The sequence below is a fragment of the Trachypithecus francoisi genome, unplaced genomic scaffold (genome assembly GCF_009764315.1).
Source record: "Trachypithecus francoisi isolate TF-2019V2 unplaced genomic scaffold, Tfra_2.0 Lachesis_group2, whole genome shotgun sequence".
NCBI classification, from domain to species: domain Eukaryota; kingdom Metazoa; phylum Chordata; class Mammalia; order Primates; family Cercopithecidae; genus Trachypithecus; species Trachypithecus francoisi.
Window position 1 is genome coordinate 140116125 of NW_022681465.1, and position 20914 is coordinate 140137038.

At 41.2% G+C, this 20914-nt stretch overlaps 1 protein-coding gene across 3 annotated transcripts in view; it reads right to left on the minus strand.

Annotated features, from left to right (window-relative positions):
* GLRA1 (glycine receptor alpha 1) overlaps nucleotides 1-16611 on the minus strand; it is a 99532-nt gene extending 82921 nt beyond the window's left edge. For all 3 annotated transcript variants that reach the window (XM_033180677.1, XM_033180676.1, XM_033180675.1), the window contains exon 1: nucleotides 16254-16611. Coding sequence is in view for 2 of the 3 variants with exons in the window: in XM_033180676.1 (XP_033036567.1) it covers nucleotides 16254-16309 (56 nt within the window). In the remaining variant the exon portion in view is untranslated. The remainder of the gene's footprint in view (nucleotides 1-16253) is intronic.
* Nucleotides 16612-20914: the final 4303 nt, after the last annotated feature.

Below are 20914 nucleotides of genomic sequence, written 5' to 3' on the forward strand. Positions count from 1 at the left end.
TCCTTTTGATGATTCCCAGGATTCTTTCTAGCAGGCACAATGCTGTAATGTTGCAGTTGTGGCTCCCTTGGGCACATTCACTAGTTGTTTCCCCAGGACTTTCCCAGAGCCTGGGAATATGCTAATAATTGTTGTCATTATCTGACCTGGAGGAGGAAGAGGTAGATGAGGAAAAGGGGGAAGAGGTGAGGAAGAGGAGGAAGGGCTGCCCTTCTGAGGGCTCTCTCAGCAGCCTTCCTTCCTGGGCTTTGAGAACAAGGCAGCATCCTGCCTCCTCCCAGGTATCTACTCAGGCTCCTGTTCTGTAGACATCAGTCTAGGCTCTTACCAACATCAGCCATGGGTCCCACCAGCAAGAAACATGGAGTTAGTTGCATGAAGAGAAAGCTTTTATTGTTGGAATTCTTGATGTGAGGATCCTTCCTTTTCTTTCAACAAGATAAGCAGATTCCAACTGCTTTGGAAAATGTCTTCCTTTCTCTCTCTTGTTTCCTCCTCCTGTCATCATTCCTCCTTAACCTTTGCTTCTTCCCTCCTACATTCTTTTCCCCTTCTGGTTTCTCTACCTTCTTCCTTTTCCTTCATTTGTTTCTGAATCCTGGGATGATGGAGTTAAGAGCGATCTTAGAAGTCCTCTAGTATAGTGTACTAATGCATTTTACAGATGAGAAGAATGCATTTCCAAGAGAGAAAGAGATTCACAGAATGAGTCCTTGGTGGAACCCAGAGTAGACCTGAGTTGAGTGCTCTTCCCTCTTTATTACTCTGCTTATCTCCACATTTCTCTCCCCTTTCTGTTTTTTTTTTTAATTGTTCATTTTATATCTTGCTCAATACTCTTTCTTCTCTTTTGTTTCTTCTTAATCCCATAATGTTAAATGGAAAGAAAATCAGGACTTTGGGTAGAAGAATTGAAAGAGAAGTGTGTTGTCAAGTTCTTTCCATCGTGGCTGTGATTTGGGGTGAGCCCCTCAATTTTCCTCCTCAGCATCTCTATCTACTTTCTCCATCCTACCCTGCCACGTCTTTGGAGGGGTTTGTCCACTGTCTTTCTCCATATGAAGACTTTAAACTTGAATTGCCAAGGTGCCCTAAAGGGGTCCTAGGTTGGTAAGGTCACTGTTTTAGTCCCTTCATCTACAAACTGAGGATGATCATCATACTTTCCTCACAGGGTTGCTATAAAAATGAAATAGTTAATACATATCAAGTTTTTTGAAAAGTTTCTGGCATATAGTAGGTTCTAAATACATGTTATTCATATTTGCTAGTATTATTAATTATAAATATTATTATTTAGAGGGATTTCTGTCCTTAAGCAGAAGGATTGAGAGTCACAGATGTCATTCTAATAAATAAGGAGAGAAAAGAAAATTATGAACATAGCTCAAATAGAGACTCGGCAAATTACACAAAGGGTGACCTGATCTCAGCTGTGCTCTGCTTCCTGAATGTGTCCACTTTTTAACCAAAGGCACCATCTTTTCTCTAACTATTTGATTTCAAATTGTAGCCCATGTCCATGACTTACCCTGAGAAGAAGCTGTTTGGAACTTAAGAGTAAAGTTAGGCCTTGCTCAGAACTGACCTAGTTTAAGAAGTCCTTCTGATACTTTCCATTTTCTCCCAGATAGTGTTTAAGATGTGACGACAGAGTGCTGTATTCTCCAAACCAAAATCACTTGCATATCATATCACAAGTTTTGCCCAATTTATGTACTGTTATTTAATTTATTTTTAGTTTGATTTTTAGTCTTACATGTTATCAATATCACAATGGAATTGGTAAGTTCTGGTCCCTAGTAAAATAAAATAAGAGAACATTATCCTATACCATTATAGTGTATCTTGTACACTATTGGTGTAACTCTGATTTGATTTTAGGGAAAGTTGTCATGGTGATAAGAGACTTGGAATTCTCAGTTCTTGTCTACGCTGGACATTAATTTACTGTTGACTTTGGACAAATCCCTTTCCCTCTGGCCACAGTTACTCCCTGGGAACTGAAGGAATTGGGACATATAATTCTTTCCATCTCTAACTTTTTTTTTTTTTTTGTCATGAGTATTTTATGAAATTGCACAGTGAATTGGGTAGGGCTCCAGTCACCCTGATAAGAGTATGTACCATCAATCACGTTGTTCTGAGTGCCTAATTCTATAATATAACTCTAGCCTTCCATTTTCCAGCGACATTTTTGCTTCCAGCACAATTACTTCTGTGGGAACAGCAACTTCCATTTGTTCAGAAAATTCTTCTAAATACACCAAATAGTTTCAGTCTCTAGGCTGGTTTTTACTTGGAGAAAACACAATCAACATGGCACTGGTTTGGGTGACTCCACATGTCTTTCTTTCCTACCTGGTACAGGTTGCCTTTTGTTAAGGTGGGCTCTAACTTTGATTGAATGCCCATGCTCTCTGGAATCCTCTTTTATTAAAAAATATATTTTCCAGCTTTTCAAAAGTAATATATATTGTTGTAAAACATTCAAGTATTACAGAAATATTTAATGCAGGAAATAAAAGTTCCCCATGGTCTCATTCTCAAGAGATAATAACAACTATAAGCAGTTTTCAGTCCATTTCTGTAAATTTTTTCCCTGTAAGAGAACATTAATACATATAAAAAAATAAAAATGGGATCCTGCTATACAGACTGTTTTGCTATTTGCCTTCCCTTCTCTCTCCACTTCTCGTAATCATTCATCCTGGCCATTTTTGACTTTTCTGCATGGAATGAGGTTGCCTGCCCATGATACTAACTGGCTGTGTGACTTTGAATGTATCATTTTTCCCCCCAGGGTTTCAGTTTCCTCAACTAGAAGAAGAAACAGTCCTCTCCAACCTGCCCATCTCCTATTATATAAGGCTTAAGGGAGATAACAGAGATGTATGAAAGTGTAGGTGTCCTGAGGGTGGATTTGGTAGTAGACTGTTCTCTGTCACCCTCTCCTGCTTTATTGGGTTTAGAGCACTTACTAGGTCCTGCAATTCTATAGTTTCCCAATTTGTCTATTTGTTTGTACCCCCCACTAGTTATTTGTTTTTACCCCCCACTAGAAGTTAAGGTGTGTTAGAGCAGGGACCATGACTCTTCTGTTCCTCAATGTATCTATCCCCAGAACTTAGAACAACTCCTGGTTATTGTAGGAATTAATAAATATTTTTTGGATAATGAACAAATTATCCTCTCTCAGCTGGGCTTCTAATTGATAGAAAGCCCATTGGGAGAGAACAGGGTAGAGCAGGAATGGGACGAGCCAACTTAACGGGGTGGATGCCTGGCCTACCCAGTGGCCTTGAACTCAACATCCTTCAGCTTGACTGTTCTGCAAGCCTTTTTCCTTTGTTTGCTTCACTCTCCTGATACTCTTTGCCTACCTGGTAAATTAGTCATTCTTTATGGCCCAGTTTAATTATCCTGAGTCCTGTGAAATGTCTTCAATTTATACTGTCTCCCACCTCCAGACAGAGTTAACCAGGCTCTTTCGTATGCTCCCACAACACTTTGCACCTATCTTACTTTAATTATAGTAATAGTGGTTTTCCTGCTTTGTACAATTGCTGTGTGCCATATGCAATGCCAACTATCTATATGCCTTCTCCCTTTTCATATGTATGATAATCTGTCCAGAAGAGATAATTATAATTCCCATTTAACAGATGAGGAAAACTGAGACTTAGCAATTTTAAAAATAATCTTACTCCAAGGCATACACATAGCAAGTAGTATAACTAGGATTTTGGAATATGTATGATTGATTCCCAAGCTAGAGTTTTTAACTGCTGGGCCTTCAATATGCCAACTTAATTTAAGAATTAGATAATGACAACTGGAATGACCCATAGTCTTTACATAGTTCCATCTCATTTTAGGCATGGAAAAGCTGAGACTAGTTACAAAGTTAGAGCAGAATTTGCAGCGGAAGGAAAATCTTGCTGTAATATCTAGGCTGTCCAATTTTGGACAGCATGAGGCATTACATTTTTTACTGGGCCGTATCACCTCCTTTTTCAGTAGGCATAGCTTTTTACATTCCAAGACATATTCAATACATTTATTCAAGGCACCCTCTCTCTAGGCATGATGCAGTCTTTTACTTGGCTCCTGTGAAGACTGTTTTTCTTTTCTTTATTCCTACTAGATGTTTTAGGTCACATTGAGGAAACTACCTTTAACTGAGGTAAGTCCATACTTTCTTCATATTTAAAATTATTTTAGAAAGTTTTCCTTGTCTTATGGAAGGGGCTTCTCCACAGGACTTGGTGATGGTGAAGAGCAACCTTGTTTATAATGGCTCAGATGTTTTGAGAGGCCCAGAGTTTGGACATGCCCTGTCAGAGAGCAAGGGTAAGGTTGAGCAAGCAACTCACTGCAACAGCTACGGAGCCAGAGCCGTGCCGCCATATCTAGCTCACACTCTCACTGTGACTCATTTCTTGGAGCAGAAAGGGGTCATGGTGAGATACAGCAGTGCTTTAGGGTTGGTTATTTGGAATCTTTCAGGTCCCGGGATTCTGCAGAGCCAATAGAAGGAGGATGGGAAGAGACACGTGGGGAGAAAGCATTTTGATTTAACAAACACTGAGTGTCTGATATACATGAACCCCTGGGATGACATTATCTATGAGGGGGTAGTGGAGTTAGCTGAAAACTCTGGAAAGCACCAGGGGATGTTTCCCTTTTCTTCTTGTTTGCTTTTCACATGTATCAAGAAATTCATTAAGCGCTAATCTTTGAGGGGCTTACAATCCAACAGGAAAGCTAGAAGGGCACCCAAATGTATGTAAGGTCACTTTAAACAAACTGAGTGCTAAGGATAATGCCAATATTTCCAAGAGGATTTAGGAAGGAGAGTCCGTGCCCAGTCGGGGCTAGGCGTAGAGGCAATCCAGGGACAATTCATGGAGGAAATGACACTAGACATGGGTCTTAAGGCATGGATAGCAACTCAGAGAGGAGAGGAAATTACCATTTGTTAAGGGATTGTGCTCTGATGGGAAAATGTGTTTGAAGTGGGACTTCGTGTATCTATCAGTGAAGTTGTTATTCTCAGTTTTTAAGATGAGGAACTTGAGGCTCAGGAAGATTGAGCAAACTGCCAAGACTATACAGCAAGGAAGTAACATAGGCAGGATTCAAAATCAGGTGAGTTTGAACCTAGAGCTGGTTGGTGTATCTTTTAAGGCAGAGTGAGGGGGGAGCTTTACCAGATTTATGGAGAGTATAGGGTACAACATGAGTTACAATATAGAGGTGAGACTTATGGATGTGCTGCTTATGAACAATGAGAAATCCATTTTGGGTTGGAATTCAGTTTGTGTGAAATAAAGGAGTTGGAAATAGCAGTGGGTGCTGTGCGCAGCAAGCTGAGAGTTTCATATTATATTAAAACCTGGCATTTTCAAGAGAAGGGCAGCACAACTGCAAAAATGCATAAGGTAGATCCATATGCACACTGACAAGGTATTCCTGAGTGATAAAAGAGAAGTTGCCAAACATGGTGTTTAGAATAATCCCATTTTTTTGTAAAACAGAAGCAGCTTACTACAGTAGCACAGCAGCTAAGGGATGTCTGAAGCCACACTTCCTGGATTCCAATCCCACACTGACACTTCCAAGCTGGGTGATCCTAGGAAAATGATTTAACCTCATCTGTACAATGAAATGAATAATAGTATATGATTTATAGGATTGTTCTGAAGGTTACATGGGTTAAGTTCTATCCAGCTCTTAGAAAGGTGTCAGGCACATAGGAAGCACTCATGTTTTTGTTATTATTATGTTATTAAAACCATTTAGGAGGATGAATATCAAGCTGTTAAGTGATTTATCCTAGGAAGTAAGATTTACGTGTATTTTAGTTTCAAACGTATCTCCTTATGCTGTTTAATATTTTACAACAAATACATTTTATAGTGTAAAAAACAAAATAAAGGAAAACAAAATGACAAACTAGCAGGTCTATTTTAAGAGTTGATATTAGGAGACTTTATTTCTACTGTATTCTTTTTCTCTAGTAGCAATAGGGCTGATAGGGACACATTAGAAAATGTCTCTGGTGTCACCCAGAGAGCTACTGAAAACAGATGTCTGAGATTGCATTGCCTGGGTTTCCCACAAGCCATGTCAGGAGTGATGCCGATGGCTATTACAGAGGGCTGGCCCTTTCTGCTCCCCCTGCCTTGTCTGGGCTGGATATGGTTTTCTGGCTTAGAGATGTTATGAAAAGCCTGCTTTGAAGGTCTGCTTTGGGAGTGATAAATCTGGGGCATGTGGTAAGACCTTTAGTGCATGAGGTTGAGCACATACAGAAGGTAAGGGAGACTGGGGAAAGTCCTCTCTGTCTGGGGGTTAGAGAACACAGCTAAAAATGTCTTTGGTCTAAGTAAAAGGAACCAAGATTTAAAAAAATTCTGTTCCTGGGCCAGAGACTATGCTGCCCTTCTTCTTGACCTCCTGACTCAGTCAGAAATTCTCCCCCACCATCCTGGCTAGCTTTCTCAATGAAATGATCTTGGTCACAAGGCAGGTGGGACAAAGGAGAAAGGACCTTCAGTGGCTGACCATCTCTACCCCTTGACAGAGCTCTAACCACACACCTTATGATGGGGGTGGGAGCTAGTGCAATTTCTCTTGTATGTCAAGGATAGAGATTGAAAGCTTGTATCTACTTACAGATGCATGTTAATAACTTTTTAGCTATCCAGAACCACCTGCAAGAGATTAGCTCTTGATTTTCTAGAGAGGCAAATTCATATCTTTCATCTCTCTCATCCAGTCTAGTCTCCTTCCTCCTCTGTGGTTCTTTCTTAGAGTAATAGTGGCAGGGTAATGGTGAAAGGAGTGTTTTCTACAGTCACACCCAATTTTGAATCCTAGCTCTGCCTTTTACTAGTTATCTTACCTTTGGCAAGTTACATAACCTGTTTATGTATCAGTCTTGTCTCCTGTAAAATGGGGATAGAATAGTACTTTTTATAATAGAACGTATTAGTATTTTTTGAGAATTATGAGATGGGGTATATGATGTTGTTAGCTTAGTCTCTAGCATTCAATAAACACTCGGTAAATGCTAATGATTACTTTTAATGAGTTATTGCAGTTAGGGCTGAGATGGGACATCATGAGGGAAGGCGGAAGGGAAGGCTCAGGAAGAAAGGAATATCTGTTTGCAGTTATCTGTTAACATGTAAGGTGCATTTTCTCTGTACCCCAGCAATTTCATTCCTAGTTCTTATTATGCACCTGGAGAAATACCACGTGTTCATAAAGTTGTAGGTACACTGTAATTATTGCAGCACTGATTGCAGTGGGAAAATTAGAAAAAGTATAAGTGTCCATCAATAAGGGATGGCTAGAAAACAACGGGACATCCATAACATAAAATGCTCTGCAGTGGTTAAAAGAATGAAGTAGAACTGTATGCTTCAACAGGTAAGGCTTCCCAAGACATGTTAATATGTGAACAAAACAAACTGCAAATTGTATAGAAAATATGATTCCGTGACATGATTGTATATTTCAATGGTTATATACATGTGTGTATATAATGTATATATAATATATATGAATAAAAAATTATCAAAAAGGATAACAGTTGAAAGGGACCTAGAGGTCATTATCAAAGGGGGCCTCAGGCTTTGGTGTAATATTATAATTTCTTAAAAAGGTAATGTATGCATACATTGTACAATTAAACATGATCAAGGACAGAGAAATAAATGCCTATCTGGCCAAGAGTAGGAAGAATAAGGCTCTGTCAAACCAAAGGCCAATGAAAAATTTCCAGCTCTTTTTTCTAGGCTTCTTTCCACCCCTGTTATCCACTGGTAGATGGAGAGGGTTATTAGACTGACAGCTGTACCAGCTCCAAGGGGCTGCATAAATGTATCTCTGTCTATCTGTCTATCTCTGTATATTGGTATGGTGAGTGAGGTGCAAGGAGATACGTGTTTGAATACTGGTTTTACTCTGAGAATCACAGCATGGTTACCTGCTGTTACCAAAAGGCAAACCACTTGTTTTCTTTAAGCCTCAGTTTTCTCAGCTCTAAAATGGGGATACTAACCATTGTCCTGTATCTAATTTTTAAGGTGATTGGGCAGCTTATATGAGATCGTGGATATAAAACATGCTATAACCTGTGAAGTACTTTTTATAAGACAGTACTGCAAATCTGCCTGGCAGCCAGGGTTGCAGCAGCCTTGCCGCATTCCTCTGGAGCTGGCGAATGTTGCAGAACGGAGCACACAGCAATAAACACGCAGCTCTCAAAAGGCTGAAGATCATAGTAGTTACTCTATTTGGTATATAAAATACTAACATGATTTGCAGAAAGGCTGACAGGTTAAAGGGATAGAGAAAAACGAAGATCATCGTCCTGATGTCAGACAGGTGGTGGAATGTGGCAGTGGTCTCTGAACATCTGGGAGTCCTTAAGCAAGCCTCTAGCTATGCAAAGTTGAGAGTGCAGCATACACAGGAAGACTGGTAAGTGAGATCATCTTTGGAGAAAGAAACCACATACCCTCTCTTTCTGACCATCTTGATTCACCTCCTTTATCAATCCTGACAGACTCTCATTGCTGTGTCCCAGGGCCAGGATTTAAAACTCATTGCCTGGGTGCTCCTTCTCTTTATCTAGTGTCACAAAGAGTTCCCAGCGGTGTGAATGAGAGCTTTTGGTGCACCAGGACTTCAGAGACCAGGCCACCAGTTTGGGGATAGGGATAGCTCCCTGAGAAACCCTCTGGAAGGGTGAATGTGTTTATGAGAAAGGACAGAGTGTGTGAGGACTGAAGGAAAGAAAGTGCGGTGGCAGAGGTAGGGGGTATGGACTCTATAGATGACATGTAGGGGAGTAAGTTTGGAGATTACGTATGGCTTTGGGAGCTCTGTTACCCACTCTGTAAACTTGAGACAGTTATTTATCCCCTCCACATCTACAAAATAAAAGGGTTGATCTATGTCGGGGTTCTCTATCAGAATGATCTAGAGCTTTGCTGTGCAAACCTTTGATCCAAAGAAGCAGCAGCATCAATCTTCTGGACGCTTTAGAAATGCAGACACTCAGGCCTACCCCAGAACTCCTGAGCCAGAATCTGCATCTTAGGAGATCCTCAGGTGATCCTGGACACTGAAGTTTGAAAAGCACTGAATTAGAGACTCTTGTTGACATTATGGATTTCTGGGTCCGCATTCTGAGAGATTCTGTTTCAGTAGTTTGATTTTGAGAAGCTGTATTTAATTTAATTTAATTTTTAAAACCACCTTATTGAGGTGTGATTGACATAAAAAAGCTGTGCATGTTTAGGACTTGATGAGTTTAGAGATAAGTATATGCTCGTGAAACCATCACCATAATCTATGCCATAAACCTATCCATCACCCCCAAAGGTTTCTTCTTGCTCTTTTATATATTTATTATTATTGTTGTTGTTATTTGCAGTAAGAATACTTACTATAAGATCTGTCCTCTTAACAAATGTTTGAGAATCTGTCTTTTTGACAAGCACCTCACAGCTAACTTTGACAGCCATTGAATTCTAAAGCTAAGAGTCCTTCCTACACCAAGATTCCATGATTCTGCTGATACGCAAGACACTCTGAAGGAAAACACGATTCTCTGAGGGTGAACAGTTGGAAGACCTGGGAATGTACTGGTGAGAAAGGAAGCAGAGGCTTGTTCTCTATGTGCCTGTGGGTTGCCCAGAATATGAGGCAAGAGAGCATGCTGCCCAGAGCTGCTGCCCATTTCACGGCTGGGATTAATGATTGTCGGCAGCTCCGTTAAGACGGTAAACTAATTTAGCAATGGACACTGAAAACCAGCCCAATTCAAAGGCAGAGAGTGGTAATCTAATTGCACTGAATTAGCCTCAGGTGGCTTGGACAATATCCACTTCAGAAAACCACAAAGGAATCCTTTGAAAGGAGTTTCAAAAGCTTTGGTGCCTCAGTACTCCTCATAAGAGCTTGCATTACAAAACATAGGCACTGTGTGGATAAGCCCCTCTCCCCAGCATCTCTGGGCATTGTTCCCTTCTAATGTGCTTTCTGAATGAATTTGCTGGCTGGCTGTATGGCATTTTCATTTTATGTGTTAGGCTTTACAGGGAGTTGGTTCAGGGAGACAGCTGGAGTTCAAGGCTGAGAGGCCATCAGTCCTGTGAACACCATTGGTGCCTGTGGCCTTGTCCGTTGGCAAGTGCACTTTCTGATAGTTTTTTTCTGGCTTATTCTGAGGCTCTTCTCATTTCTTAAAACCAGGCTTTTACATAACCGAGGTGATTTCTTTTCAATAATTCTTTGTTGCATGGTGTTTGTATGTTCTTTGTCCAATTTATTAATTATCCAATCCAGTTTTAAAGAGAAACATATCCCCGTTAGTGGGTATTCATGTCATGATTCGAAGAGCTTACAAAGATTAGATGACAATTTGGGTATCGGGAAAGGAGGGAATATAGAATTGCGAAGGATTGTCTCTGACTTGCATTTCATTCACTCTTCTGCAGCAAATTACAAATCTCAATTTGCAAAAGAAGCTTGAATTCCTTCTATGTCTTTCCTGGGAGGTGGACGTCCAGGCTCTCCTTGCACACTTCCACTGACAGATACCATCACTACCACTGAGACAGCCCACAGTACCATTTGAAAGAGCTACCAGAAAGTTCTGATTTATATTTAGTCCGAATTTGTATGTGTGCTTTCAAAAAAAATCTATGAGTTTACTCTGATTTTTCTCTTGGAGCTACATAGAATAAATCAAATCTAATGTTTCCCAATGTGGGGTCCCTGGGTACATAGGAGATTCATGAAATAGTAATGAGGACTCAGAGTGCATTTTAAACATTTCAAAGGCTCTAACAAATTGCATATTTACTTCTGACAAGGCTTTCTGGATTAACTAAAAATAATCACAGATCTTTACTTTTGTTTTTTCTTAGGTCAACCCAGTGTGGCGACATTGCTTATCCCATGGTATTTAGTATTTCTGGCAGTTACATATGCCTTTGATTAATAAAGATGGGAAAAATATGTTAATGATGAATGGTATCTGGTAAACAATTTTTTTTTTAAAAAAACAAAAACAGAAACAAAAAACATAGGCTTTGTGAGGGGAAAAAGAGCCAAACAGAATCATTGATAAAAAGTACAGAAATGTTTGGTCTCTCTTTCTCACACCATTTTTCAGATCTGTGAGTACAGTGATTAGGCCTCATGTTTTCTCATCACAATAAACATTTCCCGCAGAAACTGACATATGTATAGGATCTGTCAATAATCGTGTCTGGGTCAGGATAATTCTCCAAAATGTGAATTGCTTAGTGAGGTCCTCAATTCTTTCAGACCTTTGAGCCTGACTATACCTTGATGTGGCTATTTCTTACAATAGCTGAAATATACTGCAATAGCTGTAACGAAAGCTGTGCTATCATGGAAGAGATCGGGAGAAGATATCCTAAACTGGCACAGCTAAAAGTGATTTTAGAACGCGATTGGCCGAATCTCTTCATTTTACAGCTGAGGAAACTGAGAGCCAGAAAGGTCTTAGAACCCTCTCAAGGTCATGCCACTAGCTAAATTCTGGATCCTAGGTCTCCTTCCCTTTAGGCCAAAGCCTCTTTGTTTAACGCAAACCTGCAGAATAGTTTCAAGATGGCCAGACAGGGAGACAGCGCCATCCATCTTAAAAATCATGCTGGCTTCTGCCAGCTGATGAAGGAAATAAAGTTAATGATGCCCACATAAATGTGATGCTGTCGCAGGATGCACGCACAGGCTGCCTGGAGGGGAGCTCTGTGGGTTCTCTGAAGAAGGAACAAATGATTTTAATGTACCTTTAAAGGGAGCAGTGTCTCCCCTTTCTGCAAGGACAGGGACTGTGGCATCTGTCCCTGCAGAGTGCTTAGTTTTAGACTGGACACGTAAGCACATGATAAACAAGTTCCTAGTGAAGAAATGAAGGCAGCGTCACCACTGGTCAATTCATCCTGAACCTTTGTGGGTATGGACCCCTGCCTTTGATAAATATCTTATCAGGGGCTGGAGAGAGTGTAGAAGTGTCAGATTCAGTCATTTGAGTTGACTGGTAAGAAAATTGAGTCCCCATTAGAGGAAGAGACTTGTTATGCCCATGCTATAGGATGGAAGCAGAGCTGACTCTAGAGGCAGGAGTTCTCAATTTATAGCCCAACTTCTCTTTCCACTGCACCATGGACATGGCCGTAACCTCTTTCATAAGGCAATCTAAAGAAAACAATTTCCTAAATATCTTCTGCTTAGGTCATTACCAGTTTGGCGAATATGCAGAAGTCATGTGCTGATTCATAACTCCATTTACCAGCCTAGGGTCCCTGTCCCACCTGTCCTTCAGGAGCAAAATCACAACATTTTCTTTTCCGTTTTTTTAAGGTTCCTAAGCTCAAAAAGGGAGTAGACTAATTGGCAATTTGATGCTAATACAAACTTGCCCAAGGGACTTCATTCCTTGGGGAAAAGTCCTTGGGCCATGTCAGAAACTCCTAGACACGTTCTGCAGTGCCAAAATGCAGCAGGTAAGATTCAAGGTAGAGTACAGCTCTCTTTCCAGAAGGGAAAAATCAAGACAGTCACCTGCCCTTCTTGACAAGCCTGGAGATGGAGAAGCCACAGGGGCCACCTCAAGGAAAAACCCATTCACCTTTCAACTGGGTAGGTTTTTTCTTTAGGACTGAGATATGAAACAATGTATTTGTCATTTCCTTTTGATCCTAATGTGGATAGAAACATTTTCCCTTCAAGGTTTTGATGACCTTTGTTAGCAGCTGAGTGGCATATTCAGTACAAAATCCAGTGCAAGGAAGCACCTACTGGGATGGAAGAGGGAAGTAGCACATTAAAGAAAAGTTGCTCATCTTTTGGGAAAACCACCCAGGGATTAGATCTGGTTCATCTCCCTGCCTTTATTCTCTTCTCAAGCACATGCTAGGTCCCTTTTTGTTTCATCAGGGTGCTTTGTGTATTTCATGAGGGGCATTTTCTCAAGCAAACTAGACTTTCCTCCTCATCATAATTAGTACATTGGAGCAGCTGATTAAAAATTTGGTCATTCTGTACTGTGGTTTGAAACCTTGGACAATTTTGTCTCCCCTCTGCCCAGGATGTATATTTGGCAATGTCTGGAGACATTTTTTGATGGTCATGACTCAGGGAGGTAGTGCTACTAGCAGCAGGGATGCTGCTAAACATCCCACAATGCCCAGGACAACTTCTATAACAAATAATTATCCAGTTCAAAGTACCAGTAGTGCAGAGCTTGAGAAACATGGGTCTGTTTGAGTTGCTCAGAAGGCAAGAGAATTTTGGGGTCATACTGGGCCTGTCCCAGCCATAAGCCTCTGTAAGGGCTCTGGGGATCAAAGCCAAGTTCCTTTGGGCTTGAAAGGACGTTTGAAAGAAACGTGCTTCTGCCATTAAAAAATTTGCTTATTATTTTTGACCAGTCTGGTTATACGGCCCCATTCTCAATTGAAAATAAGGGAAAACATTTAGGTTATTGACTCTCAGAATGCCAATTATGGAATTTTAGAATCATAGGTTTTAAAAATATCAGATCAGGAACTACAGCCAAATCGCCCGATCTTACTTACGAAGACACAGTTGATGAGCATGCAACGTTTTTTGCCTTCCAGGACCCCATGTCTCCCTTTCTAAGACCTTAGTTCCTCCTCTGTGTTGGTACCATATGGGATTTCTGCCTCACTCACTTGATTTTTGTTTTTTTTTTTTTTGTTTTGCTGTTGTTATTGCCATTTCACTGATTATGTGCTGATGCAGCATGCCTATTATTGAGAGCCTTTCCTAGCCCCCGATTTCCCCAACAAGGTGAGCAGCTGGCATCACTTATTCTAAGGAGTACCTGAGAGCCTGAGATGATTGGATTGGCCATTCCAACACACCACCCATCCCCTGGGGAAGAAGGGGTTATTCAAATGGAACCTGCTAGAGAACTGCCAGCCTCCATTTACCCCCACATACATTCTAGTAAGTCCTCACATTATAATGCTTCTGTATTTTCACCGGGAATTTTAAAAATGAGTGAGTTAGAAATGAAAATACCAATTGAACAAATACAAGCTACTCACTTTACTTCCTCGTGACCTTTTTTAAAATCTCTCTGAAAAATTGCTGAATTTCCTGAGTTCAATTATCTGTAATATGTTTCAAAAATCAACATTTACTCCTCTAATGAAGTAGCCATTCCTATATTTTGAAAGTGCAGTGGTACCACCCACCTTTCCAGCTCTCCACAGTTATAACTCTTCTTTCCTTATAAACACATGGAATTATATTCCACATCCATTGTAGCTCATGTGTGCATTCACACACGTAGGGGGAAAAGATGTAGAATGATGTTTTCTGATAGGCCACCACCAGCTTAGTTGAAGAATTAACACAGTGGATTCATAACCTTATCAAAATGACTACAATGCAGACCTTTTAGACTGAGTCTCCCTTTTGTGAAAGACAATGTCTGGGAGAGGAAAATCAAGCATTGTTCATCAAGAAAAAAAGAGAGTGTGTGTGGGGAGAAAGATGTGCTTGGTTCTATTAATTTGCTGTTTAATCTCTCTGGTTCAGTTCTGTCTCCTGTAAACCAAACAGAGAATCAATTTGCATACAAATGTTACGAAGTATCCAACCTCCATACATTTTATAGTTCTATTAAATAGGCAGGGGAGAAAGGATCTGATATTATTAATAGAATACTTCCTGCCCTTTCCCTCATAAAGTAGCCACATTTTGATACATTTCGTAAGGCCCTGGATTGTTGTACTTTATCATTCTATCTGACTCTCTGACTACTTGCATTCTGATCTGTGGTCAGGACTCTGTGGCCTACAAAATAATTATGTGAACTGGAGATTAGAAGCTTTAGCACTGGGTATCTCAGAGAAGGGGCATGCCTTTTCTTCATCTCAAGAGAAAGACATGAAAAGAGGCTGAAATACAGAAACTTATTATTTAAGGGGAGGTGTCATTCATTTAATAAACCAGCCAAGAGATTAGTCAAACCAGCAATTCCTATGAAGTGTAATAAAACAAAAATTATTTGCTGTTTTATGTTGGGAGAGGATAATATTTGGTGACCACTTGTTTTTAAAAACAATTTGGAATGGGTTTTTCAAATGACTGTTAATCCAATGCCACAGTAAAACATGAGAGGCAGGCATCTAAAATGAGGAAGATTAATGATCCCTGCGTGTCATGGAAGAAGAATAATTTTTTTCAATTCATATAAGTGGAATTTATCATAGCCATCTCTGAAGATAGTATGATTCACCCACTTACAAAAGGACTGTCTGTTTCAATCCTTCTTGAAGAGGTGATTTTTCACTTTTCATTTCTACTAACGTGAGAATGCCAAGCCTTCAGGCAGGAAATTTTAACCTGAGAGACAGTGGATGGGAGAACTCAGCTGTTGAGTCAAATATAAGCATAAATTTAAAAACAAAACAAATGAGGAGTGCTCATGAGTTCAGGATCTTTAGCTAACAGAGTTTGGAAAGGTGGGTTGGGGAAAGAGGCAGTCAAAGTTTCAAAAGGGAAATGTTTTCCAGTATGTTCCTGAATAGATCCACTCTGCACCCAAGTTCAGGGCTTTACACACTGAGGTTATAATACTATTGTTTCCAAGCACTCAGCCTTAGTAACCTCCCTCCCTCCTCACAGGAAAAGAAAACAACAGCAAAAAAGGAGAGAAAATGAAATGCTCTGTGTCCAGCGAGTTTGAATGCAACCTTCCCCGTCACCGCTAGTTGTCACTTGGCTCCCAGACGGGAAAGCTGAGGTTTTCGGCACTGCGGTTAGGGAGAATGCAGTCCTAATTAAACTGAGTAACTCCTAAAGCTTCCCCTTAAAGTCCTCAGCCGAGTGAAAGCCAACATGCAGTGGGGCTGGGGACCAATGGTGGGGGGTGTAGCAGACAGAAGGACAAACAAACCGTAAGAAACAGGCAAACAGCTGCCAGAACAGCGACTGTCTCAGACCTCCACGCACAAGCCAGACACGCTGCGGGCGGGGGTGGGGGGAGGTGGCGGGGGGGGCGGGAGGGGGGAGAAGGGAGACGGGGGATGGAAGGACCCGATTGCAGTGGAATACAGCACCCCTCTTCCCCAAAATGATGGGACCACGGACAAAGGTAGCCTCTGTACTCTTTCCCCCCATTTCCATCAGAGCGATGTGGTCAGTAGAAAATTGCATACCTGAAGAATACAATGGTCTCCCAAAGGTAGAGTCGAAGAGTATTGAAGCTGTACATTTTTCAGGTCCTTGTGCTTTGTAGTCCAAGAGTTATGGGGGCAAAAATGTTTCAAATTGGCACTTACAAAACCAGAAAGCGCTATTGAAAAAAATAATCCAGATGTTAAGGGGAGGCGGGGAACAGGGGCGCGGAGGGAGAGCCCCAGGGGAAGTCGGAGCGAGGGGGCTGTAGATACCACGGACAGCGGCTGCTGCGAGGCGTTTCAGCACCACGGAGAGCGTCCAGCCCTGCTTTTCAGGAGCGCGAAGAGTATTGCTGTTTGTTAAACTCCAGCGTGTCTGTTGGCTCCCTGCGGCGCTGGGGAGGCACGTTTGGGGGTGGGTATATTTCCTTTTTTTCCTTTTTTTTTTTTTACCCCTGTTTTTCTGTTTAAACGGCCAGCTCCATGCAAGGAAAAAAATCTTCTGTGGAGATCAGAGCGTTGGCCTCGGACCGTTGGATTGGGCGAGCATCTTGGGTAAAGAGAACAGAGCTTTATGGCTCTGGGCCGGCTGAGGGGGTTAGAGGCGAGGGGAAAGCGGTTGACAGCGCTGCCTTCAGTTAAATCTCGGAGAGTGTGCCAGGCTGGCGCATCGCAATCCAGTCTCGGAATCTCATTCCCCTGCCTTGGTGCTATTCTGCTGTCGTCTTGCTATTCTTGTTTCCTGGTCCCCGGTCCCTGCCGAATAAGTTATGATCACTGCAGAAAAGGTGTCCCATTGCTTGGGGCCGCAGGCGTCAGAGAGCCCGGGGCAAGTTTCAGGGGCTACCGGGGTCCATGGCTACCCCGCGGGGCTCAGGAGCCCAATGCCTCAGATGCATCTCGGTTTTCTGAGCTCGCTCATCTTCCCTTGGTCAAGACTCCTTCAGATCTTCAGACTTTCTTACTGCATTAATTTAACAAACTGGAGGCATGGGGGATGGGAGGGGTGACAGCCGATGGGAGGGGGTTGAGAGGATAAAAAAAGGGGGGAAACTCCTTAGTATCTTCAAACCCTCCCACTCGAGGTGTTCATTGGCCCGCGGCTACGAAAACCAGATCTTCTCCCGCTATTCGGCCAATAGCCTGTTAGACTCCGTGTTGAATTTAACCCTTGGAGTGCTGGACGAGATCTGCGCAATCCCCCTCCTACCCCCAAGCTTCTTTCCCTGTAAGCGGTAGGGTAAGAGAGGTTATGGAATTAATCTCTCTAGGTCTCTCAAAAGGTTGCCTTGATTTTTAAAGAATGCAGTTGCATGTGAGTAAAACACATGGTTCCTAGTTAAGACGTGCTCTGGGCTCAATTTATCCTTTTAAAAAGGAAGAGTTGAAGCAGATCCCTGATTTTTTAAAAAGAGCTCTGAAGTTATAATATTTGGTCCCAGAAGGAAAGGAGGAATATCCAAAAAGAAGTCTGGTGGATAAAGACCCCCTCAAGGGTCACTGCAGCAGGGAAATACGAGAGAAATTCTTTGAGCAGTTTCCAGGGTTGAGTGGGAGGTGTTGTGGCTGGCACCCTTTTGAGAGGGAATAAAAACACCTTATTCCAACTGGACAGGAGACAGTTTTATTCGCCTTTTATTTGCTGGGGAAACTGAGCCTCACAGAGCTGTGGCTTGCTCCAAATTGATGGCAGAGCCAAGTTGTACACACAGGGATTGTGTTATGACTCACATTCCCTGTTTTTTCTTCAGCTGTTTCCCCACCTTATTTGAATCTTAGAAGCCAGCTATATATTTCACTCTAAAGCCCATCTGGGGAGATGGAGTTAATCAGATTTTCTCCAAGCTACGGGACTGTAGGATAAATACTTTAAAGGATTTTCTGGCTGATTTGAACTCACTGGCACTCTGGAGACTCTCCCTCCCAAGGCTACTGAGAGAGGACAACCCCTTCTCCTTACTCAATAACGTTAGAAACTCCTTTGGTTGGTCTCCCAAGAGTACTCATCAGCTCAGTTCCCTCCAAGGCTAGGCCGTCTCCCAAGCAAAAACTTCTGGAAAGTCTTGTTTACTAGCCTCCTACCAGCAGGATTTTCCCTCCCCTCCCCCTGCACTACAATAGCACATCCCACATTACCAGTTCTGTTATTGGCTCCCACAATCTAGAATTTCCATGATATTCTGAGTAGTGACTAAAAAGGAAATTTTGTTTTGAAGGTGTATATTAATATGAGTTGGATACAAATTTAAATATAATAAATAATATATGTATTTATATATATATTCAAGAGCTAACCTTTATTAGCATGGTTTCTATGTGTCAAGAGCTACTGTGAATTCACATTATCTCATTTACTTTTCACAGTCAGACCTTGAGGTAAATACTATCTTTGTGTATGTGTTTTTGCACATTTGTGAGTATGCTTGGGCAAAACCAGCTTGTATGTTACTGTATATATAAATTTATTTATGATTTGTATCGTGCCTAATTCTGAAGTGGTTTTGATATGCATATGTGTATTTGTACATTTGTGTTTGTAAATGGGTCTTTCTCCACATACACATAGATGTGTATGTATCTATGTGTGTCTCTGTGGTGCTCCTAGAAATACTGAAACAAGCTGTAAGCTGGCAATTTTGTCCTGGTCCCTCATCTGACTAGGAAATACCTGCAAAGCCAGGTGTGGTGCAGTATGTGGAAATTTGTTTTTCTTTTCCTTCAAGGGGTGCTGTGCATGTGTGGCCGTTCATGAGTGTGAGTGGCTCCAAGGCTGTGGCCTGTGCAGGAGGTGAGAGTAATTATTACCTGGGGTGGTGGAGGGGCACCTGTTTGTTAATAGGCCTCTGTTTACTATGAGGCTGATACTTTCATTTAATCAGCACATATGAAAGGAGCATGTGCCAAGTATTGGGGATATGACAGTATATAAGATAAACAGTACAGTATATACTGATAGTGTGTAAAATAAACCGTAAATAAGATAAACTTTTGGAACATGCAGTTGCTTCAGAAGTTCAGTGGGAAGAGTCCCTCAGGTTAGTTAATTTACACTTTTTAGCCTACACATCACACACATCACATATTTATGCCAGGACAGATCTTTCTGTTCTTGTATAGGTCACTATTGAAAATAAATAACTGTGGGCTTGGCAATCAGGGATTTATGTCCTTATTTTATCTCTTCCTCAAAAGGTTGGAAAAATGACTAAACTTCTCCAAGCCTAAGTGAAATGAGGGTAGTAATGCCACTTTTCTCATTGCAAGAAGCTGCATGGAATAAATATTTAAGTCTGATCTTATTGTAGTTTACCATGCTATGAAACAAAAATCTTCAAGGAATGGAATGGATTGGCTTCAGCTAATGATTCATTTCTATTGGTAACTTTTCTGTGTAGTCTGACTCCAGTGTAGTTCTAATACTTGACTGGTCTCTTATAGGTCCTAGTAGCTGGATTTGAACCCTACTAAGTATGAATAAATTTTGACACACAGTGAAACTTATTTTATTACTAGAAAAGGTTCATTATGTTATTCATTCAACAAACATTTATTGAGCATTTACTGTGTATCTGGTACTATTTTTGGCACTGGGGATAAGCAGGGAACAAAACAAGCCAAGAGCCCTATTCTAATGGTATGCATCTTCTATTGGAGGGAGACAGAAGACAAACAAGGAAATATATGGTGAGTTAGGCAGTCATAAGAATTAAAAAGAATAAGGCAGGGCAGAGAGTGGCGTGGAGGTGCTATTTTATGTAAGGTGATTAGATCAGAGAATGGCTCCTGAAAAGGCATTTATGTAATTGAAGGAAGTGAAGGAATGAGTCATGTGAACCTTGGGGGAAGGTGGAGGTAAGGAAAGCTTTCTAAGGAGTGGGAAAAGCAAATGCAGAAGCCCCAAGAGGGGAGTATATTTGCAGTGTACAAGAAACAGCGTGGAGACCAGTGTGCCTGGACAGAGTGAGTGCAGCGAATAGTGGCAGAAGATGAGATTAGAGAGGAAGTTGGGGACTAGAGCAGGTACTACCTCCAAGAAAAGATTTCAGGGATGGCAGGAGCAAAATGAAAGCAGAGAGACTAGTTAGGAGCTACTGAAAAAGTCCATGTGATAAATTCCTTAGGATAGTCTTGTTCAACACTTTCGTGGACAGAAGAGGAAAATTATATACAGAGAGGTTAATAGACTTACCCCTTAGACTCATAGCACAGCTGGGACAAGAACACAAGTACCCTAATTATAGCTAAAGGGTGTTTCAACTATTTTTTTTGTTTGTTTGTTTCAGCTAAGATAAAGGGCATGCAGAAAGAAAGGAAAGTCTGTGAGGGAAGAGACTTGACCTGTTTTTGTTACTGATATATACTGATATATATCACATATCAGTATCAGATACTAAATAATATAGTGTCTGACACATATAAGGGGCTCAGTAAATATTTATTGCAAGGATAAATGAGTGAATAAACAAAAGAACAAAAAAATTCAGGCAGAGGACACAAATACAGGAGAAAGAGAGTAAGGAATATTGTTAATCAGGTGAGATTATGTTGTCCTGAGCCAGCTAATGTAATTAATATAATGCCAAGCCTCTGTCCGTAATGACATTCACAGAGGAGAGTGCTGTATGTTTCAACACTGCTTTGACAGACCTGATTGATACTTTGCAAAGAGAGATATTTGGAACAACTGAGCAGCTTGCCTA